This window comes from Erythranthe guttata, chromosome 14, assembly GCF_056151865.1.
Source record: "Erythranthe guttata isolate IM_541 chromosome 14, IM_541, whole genome shotgun sequence".
NCBI lineage: Eukaryota > Viridiplantae > Streptophyta > Magnoliopsida > Lamiales > Phrymaceae > Erythranthe > Erythranthe guttata.
The window spans coordinates 17,107,501-17,120,600 of NC_142546.1; the positions used below are offsets into that span (position 1 = coordinate 17,107,501).

Consider the following 13,100-nt stretch of genomic DNA (forward strand, 5'->3'; position numbering starts at 1 on the left):
CCGAATTATTTTATTGGAGCTTGTAACGTCCAACAAAAAAAACTCATAAGAAGGCAAGATGAGCCAAGATAAGGCAAGATAAGCCATGATTATATAATTTTGGCGGGTCGACCCGGCAATTATTGGGGATACCAAATATCAAATTAAGTCCAACTATTTAGTTAATCATGATATATCTTGACAACCAAACGGGACCTCATTGTACTGTGTAGCCTAGCAAGTAACAAGTCTTGATTAAATTGTATATCAAGTCATATCTTAATTCCCAAACGAGGCCCTAGAATAGTATAGCCTAACGATAAGTTCACTTCATATGCCGGAAGAGGATGTAGACATTATCATGCATCATACACTCGGTGCGATCGACTCTTCAAGAAGGTGCTTATGCCTTCTTTTATATACACGTAAATTTTCCTTCTATAATATATATTTTTTTTAATCTGGACATTTATGTAGGCTAAAATGGTTTCTTATGATGATAAGCTGAAAAAACGGATAATTTCGAACACTGCAGAGCTTGGTTAAAAGACCCTAAAACTTCAACTGAAAAGGTACGACAAGCGTTCCATACTTGTATATCCTTGATGAAGATTCTGATGAAAATTGAGCAAATATTTGCTCTGTAATGAAATAATCTATTTTTGATGGATTTTATTATGAGAATGAATTACAAAATTGAGTTCATTAATTTTTTCGTCGTAACAATTTAAATTAATATTCGGGAAAGATCTTAAGTCATAGTAATATTTTTCACGGCCAGCTCCGAATTTCAGGTAAGCATAATCAACCCTACACTACATCTCAAGTCCGAAAACTGGGAATCAACTGTACTATTTTCAAGAAACAAAATTAAGACAAATGACAAATGCTTACTGTAAAAAAACATATATTTTCAACCATTGAATAACGACAAGTGTAGCAACAAGCTTCGAGAACAATGTGCCCATGTCTATGTACATAAACACCGTAAGTCAACTCGAGTAAAGGAATTAACACGGTGTTTGAAGTTTTATTGTAGAGTTCAAACATATCACTCAAATAAGGCGATGTGTACTTGGTAATAAGAAACTCATTAAGAAAGAACGATGAAGTTGTGAGAGAAAACGATGAGTATCACCGCCACAACTCCGGCAGTCATGGAACTCAAACGAGTGGCATCGTTTGTCGGTGGTGGTGATGGCGGTGGTGGTGGTTGTTGCGATGGACGTGGACGAGTGGAGTTTGGTTGTAGAGTTTCCGACGAGATGGAATCATAGCCTGAGATATATTGTTACAAAAATGCATTTCAAATTCATTGCATGCTCACGGGGACACACACACATTTATACATATATACAAGTTAAACCTCTATAAATTAATACAGTCGGGACCAGTAAAATTCTATTAATTTAGCCAAATATCAAAGTATCAAACTAAAAATTTGGTACGTCTTTACCGAGTTGGGATCGGAATAAATTATTATTTAAGCGATGTTATTAATTAATCGAGGTTCTACTGTATATGCATCAGTTGCCAAAGAATGAAGAAAGCAGAAATAGAAGAAATCGACTCACAGTTAGCTTCTTTCCAACCCAAAACCATCTCCTCACGATCAAAGACTAAGCGGTAACCTTCCATATAATTTTCTGCGAACAAATCGAAAAAGTATTAATATAGTAAATTCATGAGAAAAATATCAACATAATATATGCATGGTTTACAAATACTCACGTCCAATGACGTTAATATCCTCGCTTTTCTGAATAGCCAAACAATATGCATTTATACCCTGCATATGAATAGAAACCTTAGCACTTTTTCCGCATGAATTTTCCCATACATTTATCCCGTAAAAATTCTCACCGGTCGTATAAGCCTAACCGTTGGTGCAGTAACTTTAAATTGGCTTCCGCCTTTCATTGTGAAGGTCAAGTTAGGGGTTATATAGCTATCTTGATTTGCACTGCATGACAACATAAATTATGAGGCAAAAAATGAAACACAAAAATGATAAAAATGCTCGGAAAAAGGTTGTTGCGTAATTAACTGAGACCTGAGTAAATAGCAGTAGTCGAAATAAACCTTGGGTTGAGGTTGGTAACGTGGATGAGTTACTTGAGAATTGAACTGCGTGCATAAGAAGAAAGTATATCAGAATGCTAAAAATTACGAAACATCTGGACAATATAATAACGTGATGTTACTTAGGCTCTGTATAACAAACGAGTAAGTTGGGTCGTTCAGTTGCGTAAATGTGGTACCAGTGTCGAAAATTGCGGTGAACCCAAGATTGGAGACATTATTACCCACAACAACTTGTGTCACAGATATATTGTAATTTGTGCTGCCAGAAAGCTGGGAAGATAAATAATACATATATATATATATATATATATATATATATATATATATATATATATATATATATATATATATATATATATATATATATATATAGAAAAAACGACTGACAATTTACTTACTGAGATTGTTGAAGATTAAAGGGAGTTGTTTTTTGTAGTGGACTTCCTTTATCTCCAAATTCAATTCTTCCTTGTCCATCAAAGCGAAAACACATGGAGAATGAATTTGCTATAGCACCTTTTTTAGCTAAAACGCTAGGGACGGATATATTGTCCATACCAAGCCCGAATACACCATTAATACCACCACGGTCCAAGAAAGAGCCGGTTTGATTTTGTCCACATCTGAAGCACAAGATATATTAAATCTTATTACGGAACAAATTATAGGCAGTGAAAAGACCATGTTAACAATGTTACAGTTCTCCAACATCAACAAGAACACAAAGCACCAACCCTAATGTAACAGTGACATCGTAAGGATCTTGTGGATTGGTATTTGTACCCAAATGCAAAACATCGTCTACCAATATCCCGCTACTCGAGGCGTTGGCTCGTACTTGTTGGTAAGAACAAGCATTAAACCTGGCAGAGCATCCTCTAGTGGGTCCACACAAAGTGCTGTTACATGGAAGTGGAGTGCTAGTTGTTGAATTACTAGGACTGTATATCTCTAGTTCGATTTTCTGTTACATTGGAATTAAGTAAGAATAATAAAGTATAAAAAAAATAAAATCGATTAAATACCCGCAAATTGAATATGTTACCTTTCCTGTAGTGGTGTTGAAGCTACGTGCACACGTAGTGCAATCACATGGTAACCAAAATAGGTCAGTGCCGGTGTCGAGTGCCATGATAAATGTCATAGCAGGGGTACCCACGGTAACAAATGAATAATGCAAGCTGCAAATGAACAGAACAAAGTGTGATGATGTTTTAATGGAAATAAATATAACTACTTCAGTTTTCTAAATTAGAAAATTACTGAAACAGATATCCCTGAGAAGATAGGTAATTAACATAATTAAGAAGTAATAATGCATTAGAACTAGGGTAAAAATCGGATGGAATGGATCAGAAATGGCTTTTTCGGAGAATTTTCAATTTTTTTCGGAAGTACAAATGGGTTTCAATTTCCGTTCCAAAAAAATCGGAATGCAAAAATTCATTCCAGTTTCGGAATGCCTCGGAATATGCTGAATTTCGGAAATTACATTAATTTATAATCTCTTGTTCCAAATTCGGATATACTGGGAATTTTCAGAGACATTTTATCTTCTTTTTTGAAATTTAGAAGTAGAATTCAAGAAAATCCAAAAATGAGTTCGAAAAAATCGGAATTTCCGGTAATTTTATACACCATTTCGATTCCGTTCCAAATAAATTCGGAAACATTGGGAATCGGAATTTCGGAAATTCAAATGAAAAATACGGTTCCAAATTCGGATATTTTCATATCATAATTGGCCGAATTCGAAAATTCCATTCCAATTTCCACCCCTAATTAGAACTGCTTAGGGCATCTCTGACCGGACGCCATAACGGCATTTTTTCATCCAATTTAGGTGTTTTTAGCCTTCCACCCGAAATTTCTATTTCACCATTACATCGAAAATTATAGAGATTTGGTTTTAGCCACCCACCGTGGTCAACCCTCATATCACCAAATACTCAAATCCTATTTTTCCACCAAATTTTTTGGTGAAGGAATTTTCATCTCCCACCGGTCCACCATTTTCCTATTTTTTCCACCAAATCCTATTTTTCCTACCAAATATAGAGGTAAAAATAGGATTTGTCGTAATTAACACCATTTTATTAAGTACCATATCAAATGACGATTTTAACTAATTGCACCCCATTACCAACTTATTAACATATTTATCGTATATACATTGGTATTCATTATTAAATTAGTTTTTAAAATATAAATACATTTGTTATTATTAACAAAACATTAATTCTAATAATATAAATATGCTTATTTTTAATTAATTTGTATATTTTGTTGGTATCAATGTTTATTAGTTTATCTCTTTACTTAACTAATATGCTAATTGCTATTAATAAAATATAATAAGTAACACTAGAATGATTAACGAAACACACTTTAATAGATGAAATACAGGACGAGACATTTATAGACATTTAATAGAATGATAACATAATTTTTAAATTATATAGTTAAGAAAATTTATTACTTAGCATTTGGATCTATAATTAATATTTAGGAAATAAAATATTATAAAATTACGATTAACATTAGATTTACATTTTTGGGGCATATATGGTGAAATGCCATGGGAAACCAAATCAAATCTCATTTCCTACAAGTGGTGAAATGGTGAAATATTATTATTTTAATATTTGGTCTAAATTTTGGTGAAACCCATTGGAGACAAAAAACACAATTTTTCAACAAAAAATGGTGGAAGAGTAAAATGGTGTGCTACCGGTGGGATATGAACCCATTTTTTCACCACCATAAATGGGATTTGGTGAAAAAATGGTGAAACCGGTCGGAGATGCTCTTACAAACGTACATACAGCACAAAATTAAAGCAATCGTATAGCTACTTACTATCCAAGAGCTCTGACACGCTGAGTTTCATTTCCACCATAGATAGTGAGGATGGGGGTAGAGGTGGCGAGGTGGCGGCCCTTGAGGTGCCGATCGCGGTGGGCCACGGCGGAGTAATATTCGACGGTACCCTTCTCCGGCAATCCATCGACATTCAAGAATTGCTTGACAGTGTCGGAATATCTGTGGTGGATATCGAAACCGAATGTCCCATATGCATCGCTGCTCTTCGCATTAAACCAACACGCAAACACAACTAGCATCAAACAACTCCCAAATACTGAATTCTTAAAACACATGATTAATAATTACTTTATTGGAAAAACAAAGGAACCCCCACAAAAATAAAAACACTAGAGAATTAAGTTAAACCAATCTCCTCCTATTATTGAAGATAATGCATGACATTATAAGAAAGAGAAATTCGGAGAGTTGAAACATGTGTCGACTTGATCAATTCAAATACAACTGGAGAGTAGAGAGAGAGAGAGAGAGAGAGTGGATAAGAAGAAGAAGAAGAAGACAACGCGATCATCATTCACCTTCATAATATGAAATTGGAAGCCGAAAAGTCAACGACAATGGAGGCAAATTCCATTGTTTAATATTTATCTTTTTTTTTTTATCTAAAAAGTCTACACTTTGCAAGAGCAACTGCTAATCTGGCAAAATTCTTCCTGGGGTTAACGAGCTTCGCACTCTTCTACTCTTACTTTTCTCCTCGGCAAATTATTATCATAAAAGAAATAGCTATTACAATGAATATTGTATTTATATGCCATCAACTGCTGACATCTTGACATCTTAACAGAGTAATATCTCCCGCCGGTAACTCTGGTTTATTATATATATATATATATATATATATATATATATATATATATATATATATATATATATATATATATATATATATATATATATATATATATATATATATATATATATATATCATTTTTTCTACCGGCGAAATATGCAATACTTCTCAAATGGAAAATATTTTGAATTAAAGATAATTGACTTTAAAACATTTTTGCCTACATTCAAATTTTATTTTGATTTAGTGAGATCCACGCTGAATTAGTGCGAGAAGACAAAAATATCTTCAACCACTATAAACATAAATCATAATTATTTGTCTCCACTTCTATCACTTTCATCTCCCTCTCTTATGCACCCCTCCACCTAAATCTCTCAATTCTCTCCGAAAATTTCGACCTTTCTCCATCGTCGGCGCCGCCTCCTTTGTTTTCACATAAATTATCTTTCTTTCTTGTTCGTTATCTCTCTCGATTTCTCTTTTTTTTTTCCAGATCTGTACACCACCAACACCGTCAACGCTCGTTGCCGCCGCCGTCGCCTCCTTAGTCTTCACGTAAATCTTTTTCTCTCTTTCGATTTCTTTGTCTTTTTTTCTCTCCAAATCTGTACACCACCACCATCACCGTCGCCTCCTTCACTCTCTCTTTCGTTCACCGCCGCTGTCGTCAACTTCCCCTCCCTCTTTTTCGTTATCTTTCTATATCTATTTCTTTCTGTATCGATTTCTTTTTTTCCTCCAGATCTGAACACACAGGTTCAGATTTGAGCACCAACAGTAACATGACTATAGTCATATTTGAATATGACTATTGTTGAAGATGACTGTTGTCATATTCGAAAATGTTCTATCTTCTCGTTTCAAGTTGACTTATGATAACAAAATTCAAATTATAATTTTTTGTGTGGATGTTGATTAAATTGTTTTCGTGCAATTTTCATTAATATTATTGTCTTGGCTTGCAATATTACTATCTCAAATAGTAATATTGCAGTAAAAGACAGTAATATTGCTGTCACAGACAGTAATTTAACTGGCTAAGATAGTAATATTTAAATTACCGTCTCCGAAAATAATATTACTATATGAGACAGTAATTTACTGATTAATTAGTTTTATCGTTTTGGCTTGCAATTTTGCTATCTCTGACCGTAATCTTACTGTTTCTTGCAGTAATATTACTGTTTGGTATAGTAATATTACCGTTTGGGGCAGTAATATTACGGTTTTGGCAATCAATATTATTGTCTCAAACAATAATTTTGTTGTTAGTACAGTAATTTAGAGAGAAAAAAAATAAAAAATAAAAGAAATTAAAAGTCAACTCCAAAATCAGTGTGAAAAAAGAATTTCAGAAAAAAAATTATTTTCTAAAAACGAAAATGTTAAAAAATTATGAAAATATGGTAAATATGATATATTTTTTTCAAATAAGGGGTTAATGTGCAATATTGATGAAGTTATTGTACAATGAATGAAATAAATGAAAATTATATTATTGAGAGGTATTTTAGACAAAAGACATGAAATGAGTTTTTCAGGCGAAACTGTTTTGTCTGGACCTATGTGCATTTAAGTCCCTTCTCACGAGCTTATTTGTCATTTGACCTTATATAAATAGGTATGTATTCGTAATGTAAATTTGCACGTGTGGTTCCTGATCGAGCTTTTCCCGAGTTATCTAATAACATTGCTTTTGCTCGCCGTTGGTGCAATATTGGCACAAACGGTGTAAGTTTCTAAAATTATGTAAACCTAAACAACCGTAATGCATTTTTATAATTATTTTTTTCTCTACTAATTAATTTTGTACGAAGAACTATCTCATAGATAGGAGATTTTCAGTTCTGTTTCAGTAGCAAATAAGATCCCTTTTTTTTTCTCTTATTTTTTTATACCCTCATTGGTTATAGTATAGGTGTCATTTTTTCGTTTTATATCTACAAAAGATTGGATTCGGCGATCGAAATTTTGAATAGTCGAACCAATCATAAGATGTTTATTTGTCGAATCTGAAATTATGTTTAGTTCATACACAAACTATTGACAAGTATTATAAAAGTTCCACTATGGTGAACAGATCATGAAGAAAGAATGGCAAAGTGGTGGGAAGAAGTAGCAACTAACACCGTCACAAGTCCGCTAGTCAATCTTCCAACACCGTTTGTCGGTGGTGGTGGTGGTGGACTTGGCCGAGAGGAGTTTCCCTTGTTTGGCGGTAGAGTTTTCGACAATATGGAATCATAGCCTGAGATTAATAGTTTTGAATGCATTTAAAATTGAGTGCAACGAATTGAAAAGAGCAAAAAGAGATTAAAACCAACTCACAGTTAGATTCTTTCCAACCCAAAACCATCTCCTCACGATCGAAGACTATGCGGTAACCTTCCATAAAATTTTCTGGGAAGAATTCAACATTATAAATATTGAAAGTTGACGGAAAAAATCACATACACGCGAGTTTCATAGTGATAATGTCGTTTTATACATGACGTGTATTGTTGAATTTGAAATATTAGATGGAACACCATAAACAATAGAGGATTTCGTTCGAGCGAGTTGTAGCAGACATTCGTTTCTAATAGACTCAAAAGCAAAACTATTCAAGATAAGCATAATCTAAATCCGATCAAAATTTAACTATTCTTTACATGTTTTTCTATCACTCGACACATATGTAACACGGATAGGGAAACGATGATACTGGGAAACAGGAAAACGGACATGAGGAATCAGCATATCTAAAAAATAAGAATACGAGAGCTCGGGGGAAAATGTAAATATTAAAATTATAGGGGTGTAATTACATAAATTCTTTTATATTTTTTCATACAAGCATATTCAAAATAAATTTTACTATCAACTATCAATTTCCAATTGATCATTAAATCATGTAAATAACTAGGGAAGCAACAAAGATACTTGGAAATTTGCTATTCAAACATGTAAAAATGGTCCATAATTTGTCCGGCATGTGTCCTCGAGTGTCTGAAACACAGAAACTTTAAGAAGTTGAAGTTTTTCATACTACATAGCTAGACACTCAAATTCGTATCTACGTATTTTGGATGTCTGTATAGTTACAATGCAAAGGATATGGAATGCAATTTAAGCAAACAAATGGTGAAAAACAAGCAAACTATTTAATAAACGGTTCGAATACTCACGTCCAATGACGTTAACACTCTTGCTTTTGACAATAGCCAGACAATATGCCTTTCCTCCCTGGATATAGATTCAAATCTTAGCACCATTTTTTTCGATGCAATTTTCTCATAAATTTATCGACTAAGAATTTCTCACCTTCCGTATAAACTCAATCGTTGGTGCAGTAACGTTAAATTGGCTTCCACCTTTCATTGTGAATGTCAAGTTTGGGGTTATATACCTTTCTTGATTTGCACTGTAGGGAAAATAAATAATGAGGCAAAAGACGATACACGAAAATGATAAGAATGTTGACGAATTAAAACGGACCCGAGTGCATAACAATAGTTGAGTCTAGTCTCGCCTGGAAATTGATAGGGTTTGTCGGTTATTCGAGAATTGAACTGCAAAAGATGAAAATAGCCTCAGAGTTCATACTTTCACAGGCTAAGAATAAGAACATTATATATAGTTAACTAACATTGTTTACAATAAACGAGTAAGCTGGGTCGGTGATGTGTGTATATGCGACGGACGAGTCGAAATTTGCGGTGAACTCAAGATCGGTGACATTATTACCCACACCAATTTTTGTCACAGTGATATTATAAGTCGGTCTGCGAAAAAAGATGGGAAGATAAATGAATATGGAATAAATAAAACCGAAGAAAAAGCATAGGATTGATCACTTGTTGCTTACTGTGATTGTTGAAGATTAAAGGGAGTTGTTTTTTGTTGCGAACTCCCTTTATCTCCGAATTCAATTCTTCCGATTTCACCAGAGCCAAAACACATAGAGAAAGAATTTGCTACAACACCTTTGTCAGCTAAAATGCTAGGTACAGATATACTGTCCATACCAAGTCCAAATACACCATTTATACCACCATTAGTGTTCAAGAACGACCCGCTTAGATTTTTCGCACACCTGAAATACAAAAAAGAAAAAGTACCCAGAAATTATCTGAATTATATAATTATCTAAGCTTCAAAATAATCACAAAGAAGAAAAAAAAAATAAAAAAATAAAAAAAAGGGTACACACCCTAATGTAATTGAGACATCAACAATGTCTTGTGGATTTGATTCTGTACCCAAATGCAAAATATCATCGACCAATATCCCTGTACTTGAGATATTGCCATTTATTATTTGGTAAGAACAAACATTAAGAGTGGTCGAGCATCCTCTTGTGGGTGGCTTGCTAGTTGTCGAATTACTAGGACTGTATGTCTCTAGTTCGAATCTCTGTTACATTAAATTAAATTAAGTAAGAACAACAACTGGAGATACCAATATGTGGCAACATAATTCAATATATAAAATATATTGATTAAAATGAATTGGTTTGTCATTTGACTACACGTTGAATACCGGCAAATTATTCAACTTACTGATCCGTCGGTGAAGTTGAAGTTACGTGCACAGTTAGTGCAATCACATGGTAACCAAAATAGGTTACTGCCAGTGTCAAGTGCGACAAGAAATTCCAGATTAGGGGTACCACTTTGACAAATGAATAATGCAAGCTGCAAATAAGCAGAACATAATGTAAGATTTAAACATAAGTGATGGAAAGTGATACCATATGCTTAGCGTTTTGGCGCCCGAGCAAGAACGAGAAATAGGCGATTAATAAACAAGTGACAAAGCTGCCATTGTAGAATAATAATATGTGATGCACATTGAGAAACATGTCCGATAACCAATTTCAGCAGAAACAATGAAATTGTTTTTCGAGTCAAGATAGTAAATCAACATAGTTAACTTGTAATTATTTGAAACAAGGACACTGCAGAGCAAAGAGTTAGCCTCTCTTGAAATTTTATGCAAGTTTTGATGTCAAAAGTGAACTGTGGATTCTGCGAATGGATTTTAAAGATCGAAATCATTTGCAAGTTTAGGAGTAATACAGATTTTCTGATCGTCTAGCGGTTGGAGCAAGTTGGTCTGTGTCAATTGACCCAGATTCAAGTCCCCTTGCAAACGATCGCTGGATCGAGCTTGTCACACATGGTTAGCCTAGTGTGGTTTACATCTATCCCCAATACATCTTAAGAAAAAAAAAGTAATACTGTAATAACAACTACCAAATGAGAACTTACTGTGAAAGACTCATGATGTGGTAAGTCTCGTTGCCACCATAGAAAGTGAGGATGGGGGTGGAGGCGGTGGAGGCAAGGCGGCGGCCCTTGAAGAGCTGATCACGGTGGGCCATGGCGGCATAGTAGTCAACGGTGCCCTTCTCCGGCAACCCATCCACATTCAAGAATTGCATAACCGTGTCGGAATATCTGTGGTGGATGTCGAATCCGAACGTCCCAAATGCTTCGGTGCTCTTCGCATTAATCCAACACGTAAACGCTATTAGCATCAGACAATTCCCAAATAGTGATTTCTTAAAACACATGTTCATTATAGGAGATGAGTCAATGGAGATGAGAATGCAAATTGTTGAAGATAATGCAATACATGTATTATAAGAGAAAGAAATGAAAGTTGAACATGTCGACAAAAAGAATGAAAGAGTGCTTGACCAATTCAAGTACAATTAAAGAGCATCATCATCATCACCAATATCATATTCATAATATCATATGTTCGTTTCCTTTGTATAATCTGTTTGTACAAAGTCCACATTTGTACAAACAATATTGTAATTTATAACTGGAATAATATTGAAATATTGTACTTATAGTTAGTTATATTTAGGGCTGGCACATTGGTTTTTATGCACCAACCGATCCATTACTGATCATATTTTTAAGCGGATAGTATTTTTTAATCGACCTATAGGATCGGGTCGAAAATTTCAACCAACGCATCTACAATGGGTCTGTTGGTGGTTTCTAGTATTATCAAAGTTGGTTGACCAATAATAACCAGTCAACCAACTATATTATTAAAATTTTATTAAAAAATATATAATTAAGGCTTAATTACTTTGAAATTCTTACTTGTGTTTTTTGTCAGATTACTATTAATTATTTTGAATTGATAATAAATGATGATCGTGCAATGACATGACGTATAATGTGCATATTTTTACTAAAAAAATTGATATTTTTTTAAGTAAACTAGGTGGCGGGTACAACCCATCAACCAACCCATACCAAAATCAAATATTCGGTTTCCAACCATCAACCGACCCACAAAGGTTAGGTCGGCAACGGTTTTCAAATTTAAGAAAAATTGGTTTGTCGGATGGATCGGTTTTTAGGCTGGTAATCGACCGACCCAACCCAGTCCCATCCCTAGTTATATTATATATATCCGACATATTAAATTAATAATGACAAATTAAAAAATAATTTTATTTTGTAACATTAAAAAATGTAGAAAATAACAATGTAACAATTTATATTACAAAATCAAATCAAAGATACTAAAAAAGGAAATCAAAATAATAAGTTTATTCGGAAATAAATGTGTTGTATTAAAAGTTATTAGATGATACACCCAAGACTATAAAAACATTAGACAAACATCCTTTTGTGAAATAGTGACCATAGTACCCTTACGGAGACAATAACGGCGTTTATTTTTAAGTTTGGAAAAAAAAAAACTAAATCCCACCAATCCCGCCACCAATAATCTGTGAGATTATATTTTCCAAAATCACAATTAACCGTAACAAAACAAACCCACTATCCCCCCAATTCGACCCATCTTCTACAGATTAGGGTTTTTTTTTCCTTTTATGCTGCCCATATTCTCGTCGACGAGCAACATCAGTGCTTCCAAAAAGGTAGCCGCAAGTATAATCTACCGATGTCTACGTCAAGAAACCGATCAAGTAAGTTCTAATGTTTGTTGATTTTGTTGTAATTTTGTTATTTCTGGGTTTTTACCATATTGAACGAACAGGGGAGATGCGTACGAAGCGGAAAGAAGACATAACTGCCCTAGACCCTGGTACGATTCAAATCATGAATATTCTGTTTATGTGATGTTTAATAATTTTGTGGGTTCCTATGTATTCAACCATAAAAATCATGGAGTCTACTGATTCAAACTTTGCTCGGAAATAATGTTTTCGGACAAAAGGTTCCAATCCGTTGTTGGGTACTCGCAATATGTATTCTAATATGTTTCATGACTCCTGGGTGTCGTCATATAGTACATGTAGGTCCAGATTTGTGTGATATCAGATAGTTGGTGTACAAAAGTATGCGTATGTCTATAGTTATCTGCGTACATCTATGGTTAT

General features: G+C 34.0%; 1 protein-coding gene and 1 pseudogene across 2 annotated transcripts; both read right to left on the reverse strand.

Moving 5' to 3' along the window:
* Positions 1-963: 963 nt before the first annotated feature.
* LOC105958442 (aspartyl protease family protein 1) lies at positions 964-5,241 on the reverse strand. The gene is made up of 10 exons (XM_088814060.1): positions 4,924-5,241; positions 3,110-3,245; positions 2,799-3,028; positions 2,463-2,687; positions 2,188-2,323; positions 2,033-2,106; positions 1,843-1,942; positions 1,711-1,768; positions 1,554-1,625; positions 964-1,257 (listed from the first exon to the last, which is right to left on the reverse strand). The coding sequence occupies exons 1-10, from the start codon at positions 5,220-5,222 to the stop codon at positions 1,073-1,075; spliced, it is 1,515 nt and encodes a 504-aa protein (XP_088670186.1). The 5' UTR covers positions 5,223-5,241; the 3' UTR covers positions 964-1,072.
* A 2,471-nt stretch (positions 5,242-7,712) lies between these two features.
* Positions 7,713-11,389, reverse strand: LOC105976974 (aspartyl protease family protein 1-like; annotated as a pseudogene). Its single transcript, XR_016029822.1, has 10 exons — positions 10,996-11,389; positions 10,285-10,419; positions 9,936-10,138; positions 9,591-9,818; positions 9,372-9,507; positions 9,221-9,294; positions 9,047-9,146; positions 8,911-8,968; positions 8,072-8,143; positions 7,713-7,991 (listed from the first exon to the last, which is right to left on the reverse strand). The product of XR_016029822.1 is annotated as an aspartyl protease family protein 1-like (transcript).
* Positions 11,390-13,100: the final 1,711 nt, after the last annotated feature.

Bases quoted from the DNA above. Each gene is read 5' to 3' on its own strand.
- LOC105958442 (XM_088814060.1), bottom strand. From the start codon at position 5,222: ATGTGTTTTAAGAATTCAGTATTTGGGAGTTGTTTGATGCTAGTTGTG. The intron at 3,246-4,923 runs GTAAGTAGCTAT...GTTCATTTGCAG, and splicing joins CGTGTCAGAGCTCTTGGATA to CTTGCATTATTCATTTGTTA. The intron at 1,626-1,710 runs GTGAGTATTTGT...ATTTGTTCGCAG, and splicing joins GGATATTAACGTCATTGGAC to AAAATTATATGGAAGGTTAC.